The sequence below is a fragment of the Maylandia zebra genome, linkage group LG3 (genome assembly GCF_041146795.1).
Source record: "Maylandia zebra isolate NMK-2024a linkage group LG3, Mzebra_GT3a, whole genome shotgun sequence".
Classification (NCBI taxonomy): domain Eukaryota; kingdom Metazoa; phylum Chordata; class Actinopteri; order Cichliformes; family Cichlidae; genus Maylandia; species Maylandia zebra.
Window position 1 is genome coordinate 55530309 of NC_135169.1, and position 19504 is coordinate 55549812.

The 19504-nt window shown below is 41.1% G+C and overlaps 2 protein-coding genes across 2 annotated transcripts in view; both read left to right on the forward strand.

Moving 5' to 3' along the window:
* The window catches only part of LOC143416813 (NACHT, LRR and PYD domains-containing protein 12-like), a 379525-nt gene that overhangs the window by 109235 nt on the left and 250786 nt on the right, over positions 1-19504 (forward strand). The gene's annotated exons all lie outside the window — the stretch shown is intronic.
* On the forward strand, positions 3632-5804 carry LOC112433428 (protein NLRC3-like). The gene is made up of 2 exons (XM_076882458.1): positions 3632-3888; positions 4030-5804. Exons 1-2 carry the CDS (start codon positions 3681-3683, stop codon positions 5802-5804), a joined length of 1983 nt encoding a protein of 660 aa, XP_076738573.1. The 5' UTR covers positions 3632-3680.

A 19504-nucleotide genomic window follows, 5' to 3' on the forward strand; every position in this document is an offset into this window, starting at 1 on the left:
CTTTATGAAGGTTTATGGATTATTGTTCTTACTTTCGTGAAACTGAGCAATACATTTTCCATCTAACATTTAAAGTAAATTTCCAGGTGAATAAAAGATCTGCAGCTGCAGCCTCTGTGATGTTTCACAGTCTGAAAGTAACAAATTCAACCAGAGTTCAAACAAAGGCTTAATATATGTGTGTGTGTTTGATATAATGCCAACAAGTACAAACAGGTGTTCTTACAGGTCTTAATCACAGAGGTCTGATAAGTCTGGTGACTTTCACACTCAGCAATTTTGCTGCCTTTTATTTTATATTGGCCTTTTTAAAGCCCTTCAAAGTCTCCCACATTCATACAGAGCTTTTAACACCAAACTCCTTTACAGTCCTTCTCCTCTCACACACGATCACACGACTGATTTGTCTGCAGCAGCTGTGTTACTGCTAGTATTTTATTATGTGTGTAATCTCCTCATATTGTTCCTGTGGTTTAGTTTGACTTCCTTCTGCAAACTCAGCTGCTCTGTTGCTGATACACGTCTCCATGAATATGATTGATCAGATGCTGCCAACACCATGTGTTTCATGTGAGCGCTCAGCTGAAACCCTGGGTTGACTTATCGAGTTAATAACAAGCTTCACGTGACTGTGAATGCTAAAGTGAATCCAGATAAAGGAAAGAGACCCTGCTAATGTTGGACTCACTTCTTAGTGTAGATCCCAGGAGGAAGTTCAACATAGCCATTCTTTGTGCTAGCTCGACCAAACCTGAGACCACAGTGCAGGATAATGATCATCATCTGTCTCTGTCAAGGACATTTAAACTCCACAAATAACAAACATAATTATATTTGATCATTAAAAATATGTTTTCAATTAAAAAAGCATGAGCACACTGGTGGATCACAGAAACATGAAAACTCGTTAACAGTAAAGTTAATTTAGACGTAAACAAAGTGTCAAACATACTTAAGTAGAAGGACTGATGTTTGTGTTAAAATACCCTCTTAAAGCTGAAATACTGATTCAACTTCTTTACTCAAGTAAAGGTAAAAGAGTCCAGGCTCTGAAATGTACTCACAGTATTAAAGTAAAAACGCCATCTTTGAAGGAAATTTCTGCCAGTTTTTGTGCAAAGTTACCTGAATTTCTACCTCCAACATTAATATGAGAAAATTATCTGAACTTTTATTCTAATGAATTTAATCAGCTTGAACATTTTGTAGCACAAAAGTAGAAAAAACCCAAAGGGAATCAAAAATAGCTCCGTTTGCTGTTGCCTGCATTGTAGATGGGCGGCTTTGCCTCAACACCTAAACAGGAAAATGAGTTTAGTCAAGTATTAAAGTGGGATTGAAGAGGTGAGGAAACCAGAGATCAGGTGTTGTGGTGCAGCATTAAGATAAGATGGGGCCTGATTATTTAAGACCTTGTATGTGAGGAGCAGCCAATGAAGGGAAGCCAAAACAGGAGAAATCTGCTCTCTTTCTAGTCCCTGTCAGGACTCTTGCTGCAGCATTTTGGATTAGCTGAAGGCTTTTCACTGAGTTTTTAGGACTTCCTGATAATAATGAATTACAGTCGTCCAGCCTGGAAGTAATAAATGCATGAACTAGTTTTTCAGCGTCACTCTTTTTAGCATTTTTTAACAACAAGCTTCTATCTATTAGGGCTCTTGTCTCGCCGACTGCTGCCTCAGATCCGAGTCTTTCTCCTGTGTGCTCAGCTGTCTTAGAGCAGTTTGATCCCGTCTCCCTTAATGACTTGACTGCGGTAGTTTGTAACCTAAGATCATCACACTGCCCCTCTGATTGTCGCCCCCCAACTACTCTTTCAAGGATTGTCAGGTTGGAGATCGGCCTATAATTAGCTAAGACAGCTGGGTCTAGGGATGCTTTTTAAGTAAAGGTTTAACTACAGCCAGCTAGGGATGGGTACCGTTTAGATTTGAAAACCTGCTAAATCAGAATCAGTTGCTGATGACGGCTTTTTTCTTTTCCATCAATCACGTATAATCTTAACTCAAAGTGAACATAGACTTGATTGAAGTAACTCAGATCAGCCAATTCAAAATGCTAATTCAATCAACTCTGAGTTTATGGCTAGACTCAGTTTGTTGGCCCTGCACCTTAAAACTATTTCCTGTTTGTCTCTCGTGTTTTTTGGATATTGTTTTCACATCTTATGTCACGGCTAGCGGGGCGAGCCATGTTGAATTTAATAAAGGACCCAAGATGCCGACACTGCTGTGAAGTGAGTGAGCTTTATTGAAACGGTGAAGTGCAGTGGAGATGGCCTGTGCAGAAGCTAAGATAACCTCTACTGAAAAAACTACAAAACTAACCTGAAACCTTAAACGGAGACACGGGGAGACAACACAGACGAACCAGCAACAAGCAGGAGAAAACAAAGGGCTCATATACACAAAAGAGCCATCAGGGAATGAGAAAAGGGAGACACAGCAGGATTCATTGGACATAACCAGACAAGGGGAAGCAAAAGTAGACACACTAACATAGGACATGGCACTGTCAAAATAAAACAGGAAGTGAACACAGAGACACAATACTAACAAAGTACAGAGGGAACACAGAAACCAAAACCTCAGAACTAGAAAATCTTAATCAGAATGAAATTGTAACAAAAGACAATAACAATCAAAACAAAACCACTGAGTCCACAGACTCGGGACATACATCGGCTCAAACTGTGGTCATCAATATTTTGTACTTGTAAATCAGACTGTGTAGTTTTGAACTGAGTTTTGTAACATTGTGAAACAAAATATCTGGAAAGTTTATGTTTTTGCGTTCATTGATTTGTGTGTGTAAAAATGTAAAAATGTAATAAATGTAAGAAACATTAGAACTACTTTTGCTGACACAAAGTTTGGCGAGTTGTCCCTTTAAACCAGTCACTGATATAAAGAGAGCACCTTGTTCCAGGGCATCTGAGCATGGAGGGAAAGCTTTATGCAGGAGATGGTAAGAGCTGTTGGGACTAAAGAAACTGAGCAGAAAACTACAGACATCTGGAAACTGAGTTGTTAATTCTCAGTGGGATCAGCAGGACTAGCAAAGCTCCACCATGACAGTCATCTGATTGACTGAACCCATCCAAACATCACTTCATGGACCTTTAGCTTGTGTCTGTGTGTGGACAGACATAACATGAGCTAATTATACATTACTCCTCCACAGAGTGGACCAGCAGAGAGCAGAGGTTTCCACTGGTCAGTCTGCACAGCAACATCAAACACACCTGGACTCTGTGGTTATGGTTTGTAGTACTACGTTTACATTTGTTCTTTTCAGTCACCTCTATGCTGCACTTTGTGGACCAGAGGATTGTCAGTGTGTCCAACATAAGTCAGAGTTTGGGCTCCATGATTTCAGTCAGATTGGGGTGACTGTAGCTCAGGAGGGGAGCAGGTCAGCTACTAGTTAGGTTTGTGAATCAAACCCTGGCTGGCAAATGTACTGGGTAACGTACTAAACCCAAGCTGCCCTCTGATGCATCCATCAGAGTGTGAAAGAAAGTATTTAAGCATAGAACAATGTGCTTGGTTGAATGAGGCATGTTGTATAAAATGCTTTGTGTGCACAGAGTATCAAAGAGAGCTATATAAGAACCAGTCCATTTACCACTGGGTAATTCATATAGTCTTCTTTTCCAGCGGCTGGAGGACAACATCACCATGTTTGTGAAGAACGAGCTGAAGAAGATCCAGAAGCTTCTGAGTCCAGATCACCCAGAAACTTTAAAGAGCCAGATGGAGGATGAGGAGATGTTTGAAGGAGAGGATGAAGATGAAAGAAAGAGCTGCAGAGAAGCATTTCTGAAGATCACACTCCACTTCTTGAGGAGACTTAAGCAGCATGAGATGGCTGACCATCTGCAGAGCAGTAAGAGAATTTCTCTAAAGACTGAATATTGATCTTTCCTAATAGCTCAAGAAATGGACCAATAGACATTCATCCTTTCAGGGTACTGAAAGGCTATGATATTTATTATATAATATTTTTTTCTGAAATTCTTACCTTCAGAAATATTTGCTCCACTCTGTAAACGTGAACTTAAAGCCCAACTGAAGAAGAAGTTCCAGTGTGTGTTTGAGGGCATCGCTAAAGCAGGAAGCCCAACCCTCCTGAATCAGATCTACACAGAGCTCTACATCACAGAGGGAGGGACTGCAGAGGTCAATGAGGAACATGAGGTCAGACAGATTGAAACAGCATCCAGGAAACCAGACAGACCAGAAACAACAATCAGACAAGAAGACATCTTTAAAGCCTCACCTGGAAGAGACGAACCAATCAGAACAGTGCTGACAAAGGGAGTGGCTGGCATTGGGAAAACAGTCTTAACACAGAAATACAGCCTGGACTGGGCTGAAGACAAAGCCAACCAGGACATCCAGTTCATATTTCCATTCACTTTCAGAGAGCTGAATGTGCTGAAAGAGGAAAAGTTCAGCTTGGTGGAACTTGTTCATCACTTCTTTAATCAAACTAACGAATCAGGAATCTGCAGGCTTGAAGACTTCCAGGTTGTGTTCATACTTGATGGTCTGGATGAGTGTCGACTTAATTTGGACTTCAACAAAACTAAAATCCTGACAGAAACCAGAAAGTCCACCTCATTGGATGAGCTGCTGACAAACCTCATCAGAGGGAACCTGCTCCCTTCTGCTCGCCTTTGGATAACAACACGACCTGCAGCAGCCAATCAGATCCCTCCTCAGTGTGTCGACATGGTGACAGAGGTCAGAGGGTTCACTGACCCACAGAAGGAGGAGTACTTCAGGAAGAGATTCAGAGATGAGGAGCAGGCCAGCAGGATCATCTCCCACATCAAGAAAGCTCGAAGCCTCCACATCATGTGTCACATCCCAGTCTTCTGCTGGATCACTGCTACAGTTCTGGAGGATGTGCTGGAAACCAGAGAGGGAGCAGAGCTGCCCAACACCCTGACTGAGATGTACATCCACTTCCTGGTGGTTCAGGCCAAAGTCAAGAGGATCAAATATGATGGAGGAGCTGAGACAGATCCACACTGGAGTCCAGAGAGCAGGAAGATGATTGAGTCACTGGGAAAACTGGCTTTTGATCAGCTGCAGAAAGGAAACCTGATCTTCTATGAACCAGACCTGACAGAGTGTGGCATCGATATCAGAGCAGCCTCAGTGTACTCAGGAGTGTTCACACAGATCTTTAAAGAGGAGAAACAACTGTACCAGAACAAGGTGTTCTGCTTTGTTCATCTCAGTGTTCAGGAGTTTCTGGCTGCTCTTCATGTCCACCTGACCTTCATCAACTCTGGACTCAATCTGCTGGAAAAACAACAAACAAGCTCTCAGACAGAGAAATACTTCTACCAGTGTGCTGTGGACAAGGCCTTACAGAGCCCCAATGGACACCTGGACTTGTTCCTTCGTTTTCTCTTGGGTCTGAAGACTAATCAAACTCGTTTGCAAGGCCTGATGACACAGACAGGAAGTAGCTCACAGACCAACCAAGAAGCAGTTCAGTACATCAAGAAGAAGCTCAGTGAGAATCTGTCTGCAGAGAAAAGCATCAATCTGTTCCACTGTCTGAATGAACTGAATGATCGTTCTCTAGTGGAGGAGATCCAACAGTCCCTGAGTTCAGGACGTCTCTCCACAGATAAACTGTCTCCTGCTCAGTGGTCAGCTCTGGTCTTCATCTTACTGTCATCAGAAAAAGATCTGGATGAGTTTGACCTGCAGAAATACTTTGCTTCAGAGGAGGCTCTTCTGAGGCTGCTGCCAGTGGTCAAAGTCTCTAAAAAAGCTCTGTAAGTTATAAAGTTTTTATTATTTAATTTGGTTGGTATGTTATGGAAAAACACACTGCCATGAACCTCTGTTTTGTTTTTGTCAAAATCACTGTAATATAATCACTGTACCTTTATATACACGTGACTTGTATTAATGCTGCTGCCCTCTTGTGGCTAAAGTGTAATTATGTTCTTGTTATTAGGGAGGATTTGAGAGTAACATGCCAAGTGAGTCAGCACCTTTGCTTTAGCTTAAAAATTCCAAATTCTTATGTCATCAGTTATAGTTGCATGTATTCATTATCATAACTTAACCTTTAATATTGATGTCTTAAAATTATTTTGAGTAAACTAATGTTAAGGTTCAAATATTGGGGAAGGAGAGTACAAACAACCATGGTCCAGAACTTGGTCAAACAATTGATTTTAATGAAATACACGCGTGGGAAGACCAGCTCCGTTCGCAGACCGGGCTGATCTCCGACTTAATCAAAGCATAAACAGATATTTTATACCATCAGGGCTTGAATTTAATGACGCCCTCTCATACGTCACAAACAGAATATATGCATACGTCAAATCAAAACCACAATGACTTTTAACACAGTTTAAAAGAACATTATCTCCTATCTTCATGGCAGGTACTTCCTGTCACTGCCGGATGCTCGCTTATCATCTTGACACATCAGCAGCAGTTCTGCGACAAACTGCTCTTTTGCAACCCCGAGCAAAACATGATTAAACTTCCACCTATAAATGATTCTCTTTAACTAAGTGTGTGTCTCGTCCTTAAAGGCTCCTCAAAATAACCTGCACTTAGACTCTGCTTTCGGTTTCAGTTCTGCAAAAGGCACACTCTTCAAACCTGCAACTTCCTGTCAGCCTGCAACTTAGTCTTTCTGAAAGACACACACTGTTTAAACATCTGAATGCAATATCAATTCTGTAGATTATATTATTAATGCAATGGTAATGATGATGATTATTAACAATAGCAGCAAAATATCTCTCCAATCTCAATACTCCCTCTCTCGACCTCTGGAACACCAGAGGTCACAATACATTGTGTTGGGTCACTCCTCGGCCCACTCAGCTGCTTCCATGTCCATCCATGGCATCATGGACATCGGGGTCACCACTCCCGCTCTGACCCTCTCTAGCCGTCCTCTGGCTCAGCAAATCAGACAACCTCATGTCATCTAAGTGGTCCAGTAATAAACACCAGCTCCCCCTCGAGAACACTCCATGCGTAAGATTAGGTTTTTTCTGCGTCCCTCTCTTGTGGTCCATCATGCCTCGGGCCTCCAGGATCCTCACCCCCCTGTGGTCGCCGAGATCTTGTGTAAAGCAAACCAAACACCTTTTCCTGCACCTCCCTAACTTATCATCTTTGGGACTCTTTAATCAAAAGCCTGATCCTAATTATCTTCTTGACTTATTGACTTGTATTTATATATATTCTTCAACGTTACTCATCATTTTAAAACTCTTAAAACGCTGCTTTCACGTCCCTGCATGCGTTTCCTGTCGCTTGCCTTATCTAATCATCAACATCCTGTACACAGAACTCTCGCTGCTGCAAGGCCTCCACTCTGACCTAGAATCTCCTTTCACAAGAAAATCATTATAAGCGCCTATTCTACTAAAAGATCCAAAAAAAACAACCACTTTAATCAATTAAGTTTAAACATATAAGCAATTACTCATGCATACATTTTATCACAGCTAAACGCTGCCTTGAAACAACTCCTGTGTGTTAACACTAACTTCATTTTAAAACTCACATTTCCTATGTTATAACCTGTTTTTGGTACAGCCTTTTTATTTCATCTTGCTCCTTTGATGTAACAATACCTTCTCATTCTAGTTTATCAGACTTAACCAAAATATATGCTTTCCTTCCTTTGGTCCTTCTCTAAAGCAAGAAACTCCTATTCAGTTCCTCTTTTCTGTCACTTGTTACAGGGCCAGCTCAAGTTCAGTTAAACGCTAAATTAATTTGAGGCCTTTTGCCTGGAATCAATACTGTCATGTGTGTTTATGGACTCTATATGTCTGTAAGCGTGTGCAATCCTTCAATAACTCATATCATCCTCACAGTAGATTGGCTAATCATAGCGCTAGCCAAAGGCTCATGACCCACAAGAGACGAATTGAGCCACAACTCCCTTAAAGGCACAAAATGCAATATGTATAAAAAGTCATTTCTACGTATAAGCTCTCCCCTTTATCCTAAAAATAAATCTATGTAATATCTGTATGTGTGTCTTCTATTCATTAATGTAATTGTCAGTTATTTTCTCTCTTTATTTTACCTTCTTTTTGTTTACCTCTTTGTTTGTGACGTGGACATCCCTAAACCATCCTGAGTTCCGGCTTCAATTTCAACCCAATTGTACCCTCTATTCTCGCAGTCGAACTCGTCTGGGCTTCACCTTCCCACTGGCCCCTGTGCCCTTCTCTTAGTGTCCTTTGTTGTCTTGTGATCCCCAGCAAACACAGTCTGTTTCTTCTCTGTTTCTTCTCCGTTGCTCTTTTCAGTATTTTCCTTTTAGATTAAATCCCAGCCTGGCAAAATATCCCATTCAGTGTCTTTAAACAGTTATGTCACACTGTTCTTACCAGCCTGCAGTTCACCGTGCATTTTCCATCACGTGCTTTTCTTCCATGCTGCTGCTGGTATCGTCAGTGTAGTTTCAGTTGCACTGTCTTTTGCCTGCTGTTAATTCTTGAAGTCCACGATGTTCTGTCGGTCTTCATCAGGAGATTAACTGTTGTGGGGATGAACAAAAGTATTTTACCAGCATAATATAATCTGCAGTATGATCATTGCTTTAACAAGGTAATAGATAGCTTTAAGATGGCCTTAAGATGTTTATGATGATGCTAACTTTGTATTTCAGGTGCAGTTATAACCATTTTATACATATTGCATATCTGTGCTTATTTGAGTTGATGTTCAGGTTCTTTAAAGGTCGTAAGCCTCACTGACGTGACTGTTCAGGTGATACATGCTGAGGGAAAACTAGAACATAGAAGGAATTGCAATACATGCTTACAAAACACTTATATCAGTTTATTTTATTATCTTTTATATGTTCATATTCTTGTATTAAGGTTTTAGTAGAGGTTCTTGGTTAAAACATTTATTTAGTAGAAGACATACACATAGTCTCAGTGAGCTTCTGGTCTGGTAAAAGGTCAGAAGTGCAACAGGTGAATTGAGAAAGAGCATTTGAGGACGAGACACAGACAGTAGGTGAAGAGGTGACACAAAGAGCATGTGAGGTCAACACACACACACACACACACTTTAAATTAGATTTATTTAGAGGAGAGGTTAGTTATGTTTGGCTGTAACTGCAAAATTGTCTTGGTAAAAGAGGAACCGTTTCTTGGTGTCTCGGCAAGAAAGAGGAACAAGACAAGAACTGAAAGGTAGACAGGAAGGGCTAGCCATGAAAATAGAAGATGATTTTCTAGGTGAAAAGTCATGATGATGTTGATCTGATCTATGTATAAAATGTATCTGTGACGCATGAAGGGGCGTCAGTAAACAAACCCTGATGTTATAAAATAATTGTTTGTGCTTTAGTAAGTTGAAGATCAATTGCTGTGTTCAGTGATCTTCCCACATGTGAATTAAAATCTTCGTTTGACTTCACCCGGCCGGACCAGTGTGGTTATTTTTCGATCACCTCTTGTACCCTTTCTCAATTCTTGAATCTTAACACTGTCCTATGAGCTTCTTCTCAGGATCGGGACAAGTGGGAGGTCAAGCTGTAAAATTTTAAGCCAAAATCTGTCCTGTTTTCCTCCCAATTCTGTTAATCAATGGTTTTGTACTCAAGATTCTAGGTTGAAAGAAGTCCACCTGTATTGACACACTAAAGCATACAATTAATATCCTTTTCATTTCTTTTCTTAAAACCTCCATTTGCTTCATCTGCCTGGAGTTTAACTCGTATGTTTCTCTCTCTGTGTGCTCACTTGTCACAGTCAGTTCCTTTTATGGGCATGCAAAGTTCCTGTCACACACACCATTTCCTGTCAACCTTGCAGCTGCTCAGAACCATATTTTCTGTTTCTATCTCTCCTGTTTTGTTTTTTTTACAGGCTAATAAAACTCTTGTTTTACTAAGTCTTGATCTAAAACAATTCACCCTTATTTCACGCACACACTTCTAAATATACTAAATTCTTTGCGTTTGTCAGATCGTCTCACACACACACCGCCTTTTCTCTCACACTTCCACTTCTGCACTCACTCTACTATCAACTTTCATAGTGTTATTATTATTTATTATTTTGTACAAATCACACCCAATCACTCAAAGCCTGCTACTCACAGCATTCACACACTTAAACTGTGACAAGAGTTGAGGAATATACTCACAACACGCTTTCCTAAGAGTATTTCAGACATGCCTTTCATAATCAGAAAGAGCAAGTCAAAGAAAACAATTGAAACCTCTATTAATTCTCACAGCACACACATAGAATAGAAAAAATAAAACACACCAGCATTTATTGCTGATGAGAGGTTACTCCTAAAAGTAATATGTTAGTCTTAAATATATACAGTGCACTCACTATATTTATATATCAAAACTCAGTCAATTACTATACATCCACTACGGCAACTCAAAACTTTATTTATAGCCCTCTAATGAACATAAATGGCGTCTTAAACACACACTCAACAATGTTTGCAGCAGTATTTGTAAAACCAACTGTGGTTTAAACAGTTCACTGCTGACTAATTTGCATTTTCACACTCACACACACACAGTCTAAAAATAGCTCCAGCACTGCCTCAGACTCCTTTCACACAGAGATCTCTTATTTTATATTACAAAGACGTCTTATATTTACAACCACTGTCACATCTGTCAGCTTTAGCGCCTAAACAATTTCGACAAATTTAAGTTAACGGTCCAACCGATAAAGTCCAACTTTTTTGTGATCAATTAACCAGTATCTGTCCAACAGTTTCTGGCCTCATCTCTAAAATCCCTAACTCAATTTAAAAGCGTCAACCAACCCAAACTTTGCCTGAAGCTCTATTTTTGGCATTTCACAGCCAAGGCTTACCCTGAAGTTTTAAGTTAAAGTTACACGCCCGAAGTCCAACTTCTGCTGGCCAAAAAAGCGCAGACTACCGTTCCAAACGGTAAGGAGACTCTAACTCCTAGTTATTCTGGAGTGCCCCAAGCTCCACAGTGACCAACTGACTATCCCTCTTCGAGGACAATGCCTAAGCGTCCTTGGCATTGGCAAGCGTTACCTCTGAGCACTGCGCTTCCTATCAGTCCAACTGACGTTCTTGAATAATTTATAATACTTTGGAACAACAGTAAAACAGCCAAAAAAGTGTAAGACTGAAGCAGGTCCAACCTTATAACCAATACGGGCTCCACCCCAAACAATAACCAAATTCCCTAATATACTAAAATCACTCAGCAGTCCAACTGCTTTCCACGGTCCAACCGTATTAAATCCTTTAGCGGTCCAACCGCATTCAATCATTTTTAGCAGTCCAACTGCATTAAATCCTCAGTACTGTCATGAGATTCTCATCAAAATCAAAGCAGACATTCCCCAGTAATTTCAGTGAGTAGACTTTAATTTGTAATGTCCAATTTGGCACACTTTGGAAATAATTCAACAGGTAGTGCCTTACCTTTGGATAAGCGGCTTAGAACAACAATGAGAAAAAGAGAGCTGATTATTAGCTCATCAAAACACAAAACAAAATCACAATGAATTATCGGTTAATTTCATTTAAAATAATTCATTAAGTATTTATGTACAATTCAAATTAGTTAATTACATATTTTGTTGGTTTGTTTTCTATTTTAATTATTTTACTGACACATTTAATGAATTATTTAATGATGTATTTATTTAATTCACGTTGCTACTCCTGGCCCTGCATCGCTGTTCATAAATACATTTTATTTGTCAGCTTCACCCATCAAAGTCAGGGGGCGGGGTTAATGCTGATCAAGTCAACACCATTGCTTTGGTCTGGTGGGCGTTCTTTTAGTGGGCTTTTCTCAATACTAAGTAGGCCTACACACCAGAGTTTGGACATGTGTGGACCCAAACTATACTTTTACCCTTTTTTGTGTGTCACCAAATACACTTTAATATTTTCTAGACAAGAATGTAGTGGCGTAATCTTTAACCTCTTTTGGCTCCAAACAGAAGTGACAGACTTGAGCAGGGTTCATTTAAAGGCTGACAGAAGTGGAGTGGTGACGGGGAGATGTTTGACAGGACAGTGTTTCAGCCTCCACAGGTTCATGTTGTGCTCCATCAGTCAGTGAAGATGAAGTCAGTGCTGATGAGGCTGTAGAGTGTGTGAGGGATGTGAATGAGGATGATGAAGATCTGATGATAGCAGATAAAAACAGGCTGCAGAGACTTTGAGCCATACAGGGCACACAGTGTGTGTACAGAACAGCTGAAATCATTATGGAGGCCTCACTGGAATATGGAAGCATCACAGTACAGCTTCAGTGAAGCATTAAAGTCTCTGATATGAGATGAGAAATGAAGCAGTCAGAGCTTTTTCATGAGTGGAAACCCACTGTGACTGTGAGCTGCTGCTACAGCCTCCAGATTAGCCAGCAGCTCATCCTGCTCAACATGGACCTGTGGTCAGAGTGTGTGCTGGATAATCCGGCCCAGGATGAGGCCAAACTGACATGGGATGAAATGTCTGTCACATAATTGAGCTTAGTGTAGTTTCATTTCTGCACAATTTAAAAACAACCAAAACTTTGTTCTGTCTTTTCTATGTTATACTGTAGACTTTCTTTGATACTGTGTCCAAAAGGAGCAGCTTTTACTTTGAAGGGGAGGCGTCTCTGTTTCCTCTTCAGGTTGGATGATGGAAGCAAATTAGTAGCTGTGTCCCAAAACGTCGGCTGCATCCTCCAGAGGCTGCATTTGAAGGCCGATTACATCACAGCCAGGCGATGAAGGCTGTCCGTATTTGTCGACTCCTTCAAATGTGCCCGACAAATGCGTCCTTCATTTCCCCGAATTTGAAGGATTCGTCGGGTGTGTCCTTCGTGGCCCACCATATCCCAGAATTCATATCCCAGCCAAATTTCAGCTGCCAACAATGGCGGCAGCTACTAAGTTTTCAAATTACTCTTATTAATCTTTCTGGGTCACAAAATAAACTTTTAACATATTTTCAGGCGAGAAAGTAGCTGTGTAAACTTCAAATATCTGCTTGGTTTATCAAGACATCACATATTTGCAAAAGTGTGCCGACGTTTTCGGAGACGTCTGTTACCCACCCGCTCGCTAGCAAGCCGGGGGGTTCAATGGTCACTCCAGCCGGCGAGAGCAGCGGACGCCCGGCTTCATCGTTTTCAGACCCCTGCTCTTTCGCTACTCAGGTGAAACACGATATATAAGTCACTCGGATAACTTAAAAATGTAATTGTTTGCCTTTTTACTGTGTTTTATTTGTTCCGGAGTAAATCGGTTTGGCTGAGATCAAAGTTCCTCCGGGATTTTCACACAGCTGAATAAACGTTAAACAGGAAACTGATTAAACAGAAGTGTGAGACGGTCGAGAATTTACGCCAGTGTCCTGTTATATTTTAGATAGCAAGGAGCAGACGGCCGAGTTTATTAAACTCCACAAAGACAGCGGTGACGCAAATCTGAAGGCTAGACCGTCCCATTTCACAGCCTCACACTTCCAGCCTTTTCGGTCTTTGAAGGACCCGGCCCACGTAGACCGCGAATACCGGGTCCTCCGAAGGATGCAGCCGACGTTTTGGGACAAAGCTAGTGTGTGATGTTCTTTCAGTGTTGCACTTTGTAGACGCTCCCTGAGCACTGGTCTCACAGCCAGCTGCACATAGAGACCAGTGTTGTTAGTCCAGGTCAGAAGATGACTTGTTGGAATGAAAATGAGCTTGTAGTTTGTCTGCTTTAATAATGTGACTGGAAAAAGGTGTTGGACTTCAAATATGTCCATTTCTTTCACACTTCACCTTTAAAAGTGAAGCCTTGTGGTTCCTGGAAGGAAAAACACGACTTTTTCAAGTCTTTGTCCTGTTTTTATGATAAATGTACGACTTTAATGTGAAACATTCAGAGTTTTTTCTCTTGTTGTGTTTGTTTGAAGCTGCTTCCTGTTGGCTTCAGCTGTTTGGAGTTTCCATTTTCTAAACTTCTACATTCTGAACCTTCTTCAGCTCTGAACAGATGATGAAACACTGAATGATTTCAAGCTCACACTTTGTCTAATAAACTTACATCTTTCATTCTTTATACAGATTGATGAGCTGTGGTTTGTCAGAGATCAGCTGTGATTATCTGGCAGCAGCGCTGAAGTCCAACCCCTCCCATCTGAGACAGCTGGACCTGAGCTCCAACACCAAGCTGCAGGATTCAGGAGTGAAGCATCTGTGTGGTTTCCTGGAGAGTCCAGGATGTGGACTTGAAACTCTGGGGTCAGTCAGCATGTTTTAGTTGTGCTGAGATGAATATGATGTGAAAGTTGTGCTGACACTAAACTGCAGACATCAGGCTGATATTATACTGATCCACACTGAGGATCTTCATGGTAAAGTCTGTTTTCTTCTTCTCTGGTTTAGTCCATTGACTGCAGCAGAACAATGTTCACATTTCAAACAGTGAGACTCAACGTATGGCCCGCGGCCCACACGCGGCCTGCCCACCTTTCCTGATTCAGAGAGAGGGGACCCTGATTAACTGTGTAGTGTTCTTCCTCACAGTTCTAAGTATCAGCCACAACAATGAATAATCCACAGCTGACTGTCTTTAGCAGGTCAAAGGTCACGGCACACAGCAGACAGTGGGAAATATTATAACTCTGATCATTTATCAGCACATATCCATATGTATAAAAACAAAGCTGACACTGTGAGACTTGATCAGAGGTGTGATCATCACAGCAGAGGCCTTTGTGTCAAAGTCACTGAGGATCAAACAGAAACACATGAAGCAGATTTTCCTGTTCTGGCTTTTTATAGCAGATAACCTTCAAAATATTCTGCAGTCCATCAAAAACTGAAGCAAACCATGAATCAACATGTGAACATGAGCTGATGCTGCTGAAGTGAAGCAAAGTTACAGAGGTTTGATTACAGACACAGCTGAGAGTTTGTAATCTGTCATCATTTTAAAAGGTTTACATTTCTTCAGTATATCCACATTTGCAGCTGCTACCTCAACCTCCACTTGTCCAACACAACTGCTGTCCACTGCCTCCATGACATTGTGATTTTGCTGTTGGTCTTCTGTCAGATCTTCATCAATCACTTCTGCACGGGGCACACCTTCAGACTCTGCAGCTGCATAACGAAAGCCTGTAAGATAAAATTAGACATAAGGTAAATGTACACCAATATTCCAATGACAGGTGTGTGATTCATCTGGAAGTTATGTGCGGATTAGTGTACAGTGATAGCAATTTAGTATGTTTTTAGAGGGGGGGGGGGTTGTTTACCTCCGATGGGTGCTCTTTTTCGCTTCCGTTGCGTACGCCTTGAGTGCCGGTCCGAGTCTGATACAGGTATGTCGTCATGCCCCATGTGCAGTGTTGGTGCCCAGTCTGGATTTGTTACATCCATTTCATATGCTGGTTTGCCTGCAATAATGCCAAATCATAAGCTACTCAGTCGACATGACGTGGTTCTGCAGCATCACACATTAGCATGTTTTATCTCATTATCTATGACCTCAGCACGTTGAAAATAACACTAAAAGCCTTTCAAGAGTGATATGAATTAATTTAGAACTCACCGGAAAGAAAATGCCGTGAGCAAACCAACAAAAAGCTGGGGATTGCAGAGAACTCGATATCCGCTCGTCTCACCGCTGCAATCCAAGCCTGACGTCTTTGTTTAGTAATATCGGATACATGGGATCCCTCACGTTGCCTCCAGGATGGAAAACGATGAAAAGAGAGCCCGTTATCCAGCTTCTTGCCTTCACGATCGTGTGATCTAACGTTGCAACCGACAACACAACACGTACGATCCATAGCTGAAATGGTATCCTTTGGCTGGCCTACTGTCATGGCGGAAGGGGGCATGGCCCATCTCCCGTGACATCACACTCCAAAGCCCTATAGGTGGGAAAATGTACCATGTCGACCAATCAAAAATGATATGGAAACATGACATTTGGTTGTTTAGCAAAAGGGGGAAGTTTTAGGAGTGACCGGCAAGAGAGAGCGAGTGAGCGAAAGAGAGAGAGAGTTTTGATACGTGAGAGATTTGTGACGTTTACCGTGTTTGGTCTCAAGTTAGTTTGTTGTCTTGTGTATTTAGTGTGTAGCTGTTGTTTTGTTTTGTGTGTCAGTTCTACTAGTGATCGTCACAGTTGCTGCCTTAAAGCCAACAAAGGCAGATTGCAGTGTAAACGCTGAGTGACACACCTGCTGTCAGACCTGCAGGTTTATCCCTGTGCTGTTCTCATATGTGTTAGAGTGACACAAACTATTGTTTGACACCTGATTGTTCTGTAAATAGTTTGAAATGATTATATGAAAAACGTCTGAGCCTTGGCTGCATTTTTTGGTAAATAGTACCATATAACTTTGTTGTTTGCAAAACGTGTGCGTATTTTTAAAAATGTACAATCTCTATTTGCATTTCAAGTTATGAAGATGATTCGTTAAACATGTGTGTGGTTTTTACAGTCAAAATATCACTTTCTACTTGTATTTTAAATTTTGTCTGAATTTAGATAAATTGTGCTGATACAGTTGGTCAAAATGAGAAAATAACAGATTGGCAAGATAAACTGTTTTTAAAGGTAAAATATAGAGGCCACATCAAAAGTAGTCAAGAAGGGTTAAAGGCTAAAAGCAAAGTTGTCACCAAGTACTGTTTATATTTGTGTGTATTGCTGCAGCTTTTTTGAGTATTAATTTGGTGCCTTTGTGTGAAATAATGGTATTGTGAGTGATCCATATAGTCACAAAGAATAGCCACTTGTTTCTGTGCTACCAAAGTTCCCCGGCTTTCATTCAAAATGTGTTTATCGTCAGCACCTGCACATTAAACTACTTAAACATTATAAATGTCTTCAAGCTCACACTGAGGCCTGTGGGGTACTATCAGCCACTGAGACAGTACACACATTTATATGTGTTTGTATATGAATATTTCATACTTTAAGACTGCCTGTTTATTTAAGGGAGATGAACAAAATACATTGGAATTGTACAAAATAATATCATGGATGATAAATTAAATAGATTTTAAGTAGATGCTTGTGCATTCTTAAAGTCTTATATGTTGAACTGAACTATGTGATCTGTTCAAAGCCTTAATCTTAATTTGAAGTGAAATGTGCATTTTGAGTTTATACACTATGTATATAAGGCGACCGTTTCCTTTTGCAGTATTTTTGTGTGGTGTACTTTTCTATGTCTTAACAAAAGGGGAACAAAGGTGTTTAAGTTCACCTAGGATGATGTGTTTTAATTTTCACATGGTCTTGCTTGAATTTGACCCTGACAAAGGCGTATGAACTCTGTCAGCTGTTTGGAGTTTCCATTTTCTAAACTTCTACATTCTGAACCTTCTTCAGCTCTGAACAGATGATGAAACACTGAATGATTTCAAGCTCACACTTTGTCTAATAAACTTACATCTTTCATTCTTTATACAGATTGTGGGGCTGTGGTTTGTCAGAGATCAGCTGTGATTATCTGGCAGCAGCACTGAAGTCCAACCCCTCCCATCTGAGAGAGCTGGACCTGAGCTGGAACAACAAGCTGCAGGATTCAGGAGTGAAGCATCTGTGTGGTTTCCTGGAGAGTCCAGGATGTGGACTTGAAACTCTGGGGTCAGTCAGCATGTTTTAGTTGTGCTGAGATGAATATGATGTGAAAGTTGTGCTGACACTAAACTGCAGACATCAGGCTGATATTATACTGATCCACACTGAGGATCTTCATGGTAAAGTCTGTTTTCTTCTTCTCTGGTTTAGTCCATTGACTGCAGCAGAACAATGTTCACATTTCAAACCTTCAAAGAAGAAGAAAAATCCTCCACTGGATAATTCACTGTGAAACTCTCCAACTCTTCATTCCACCTTAAAGTCTGTCTGACACTGAAATCCAAAGCAAAATGTGCGTTTGCTTTACAGACAGCAGTCCAACACAAACATACACACATCATCCAAAACACAGTCCAACATCCAAATCTCCTCCACTGCCAGCATGAATGATGGGAAAGAGAAGGAGGAACACTCTGACATTCAGGGTTAGAATGAGTTTCATGAAGCAGACTGTGAAGATCAAAGCTGCATTAGAAAGCTTACATGAATGAATGAGTGGACAGAAGCGGACAGAGATCATCTGAAGCACTTCAAAGGCTTTAAATCAGCACATTTCTCTTTATTCTTTATCAACTCTGTTAGTTTCTCTCAGTTTTCTGTGGAATGAAGCTAACAGCAGGCTAATAAGATGCTGACCAATAGGTTTCTATTAAAGGTTGTAATTTGTATATGAAAAAGTGCTTTGGCTCAGCAGGGATCAGCTTACAGGTAGAATACAGCTGCTGGATGGGATTAGCATGTCATAGCTATCTACCAAACTGCTAACTGGGGGATTTCAGGCCATCTATGGATCATTTTTGCTAACTGTTTATTCAGCTTAGGCTCACAGGGCTGCAGCCTGTGCCCTAGCTGTCATAGGGCAAGAGGCGTGGTCCACCTGCACAGGTGAGCAGTCCATCACAGGGCCAACAGAGAGAGACAGAGAAGCACTCTCTCACATCCACACCTACAGCCAATTTAGAAGCACCAATGAACCTAAGCAGCATTTCATTGGACTGTGGGAGAACATCCAACCTCCACAGAAAGGCCAACAAGCTTCAACCTACAACCTTCTTGCTTTAAGGCACTAGTGCGAACCACGTTTCCCCATTTCAGTCCAAATCCTGCATCTTCCTGTTTCTGACTCCAGGCCAGCTCCACTAACACTTTCTCATCAGACACTGCCACCTAGTGGAGGAAGTCTTAGTTCCACTTGAAGCTTCAGATTATAGTTAGTTCCTTTACAAAGAGGTGGAGGTGGTGGGGCCACAGCACCATCATCACTGAGTGCCATAGGACACTTAACCTTTGTTTCCATATGCTGGGAACTTCCTGTTGTTCCAAGGAGGACTGGAAAATGTGTGAAAACCTCCCAGTCAGTTCCTCACAGCACACTTCAATCATTTCCCTCCCACAGCATCAGGACCAGGGCTTTTTCTCTCTTTGGTCCCACTAAGAGATTTCCACACAAACACCTCATCAGTGGGACTCTCAGAGCTACCAGCCCTTTGCTACAATCACAAAGATCTTCATTGAAATCAACGATATCAAAGCTGGAATCAAATGAGTCCAAGTCTTCTGCTGATTCAGCATCACATTCATCTTTGCTCCTTGTTCTGCATCCCCACCATGGACTTCATTCCTTTCCAAGCCAGCCTTGAGTGTCCTTTATTCAGCTCATCCTCTGCTTTACTTTTACACCTGATTTTAGCTGCTTTATCTCTCTTTCAACAAGTTTCTGTGCCTCAATCTTTTTCTTCTCTCCCTCATAACAAGACAGCTTCTTCTGCCTGAGAACATGTTGGAGTGATTTACTAATCCAGGGCTGCTTATTGGGGAAAATGCTTCCTGTTTCCAAAGTAATCCCCATTTTTCCCAGAAAGAAATGTAAGT

Excerpts from the sequence above, each read along its gene's own strand:
- LOC112433428 (XM_076882458.1), top strand. The coding sequence starts at position 3,681 with ATGTTTGTGAAGAACGAGCTGAAGAAGATCCAGAAGCTTCTGAGTCCA. Across the intron at positions 3,889-4,029 it reads GGCTGACCATCTGCAGAGCA|AAATATTTGCTCCACTCTGT; the intron begins GTAAGAGAATTT and ends TCTTACCTTCAG.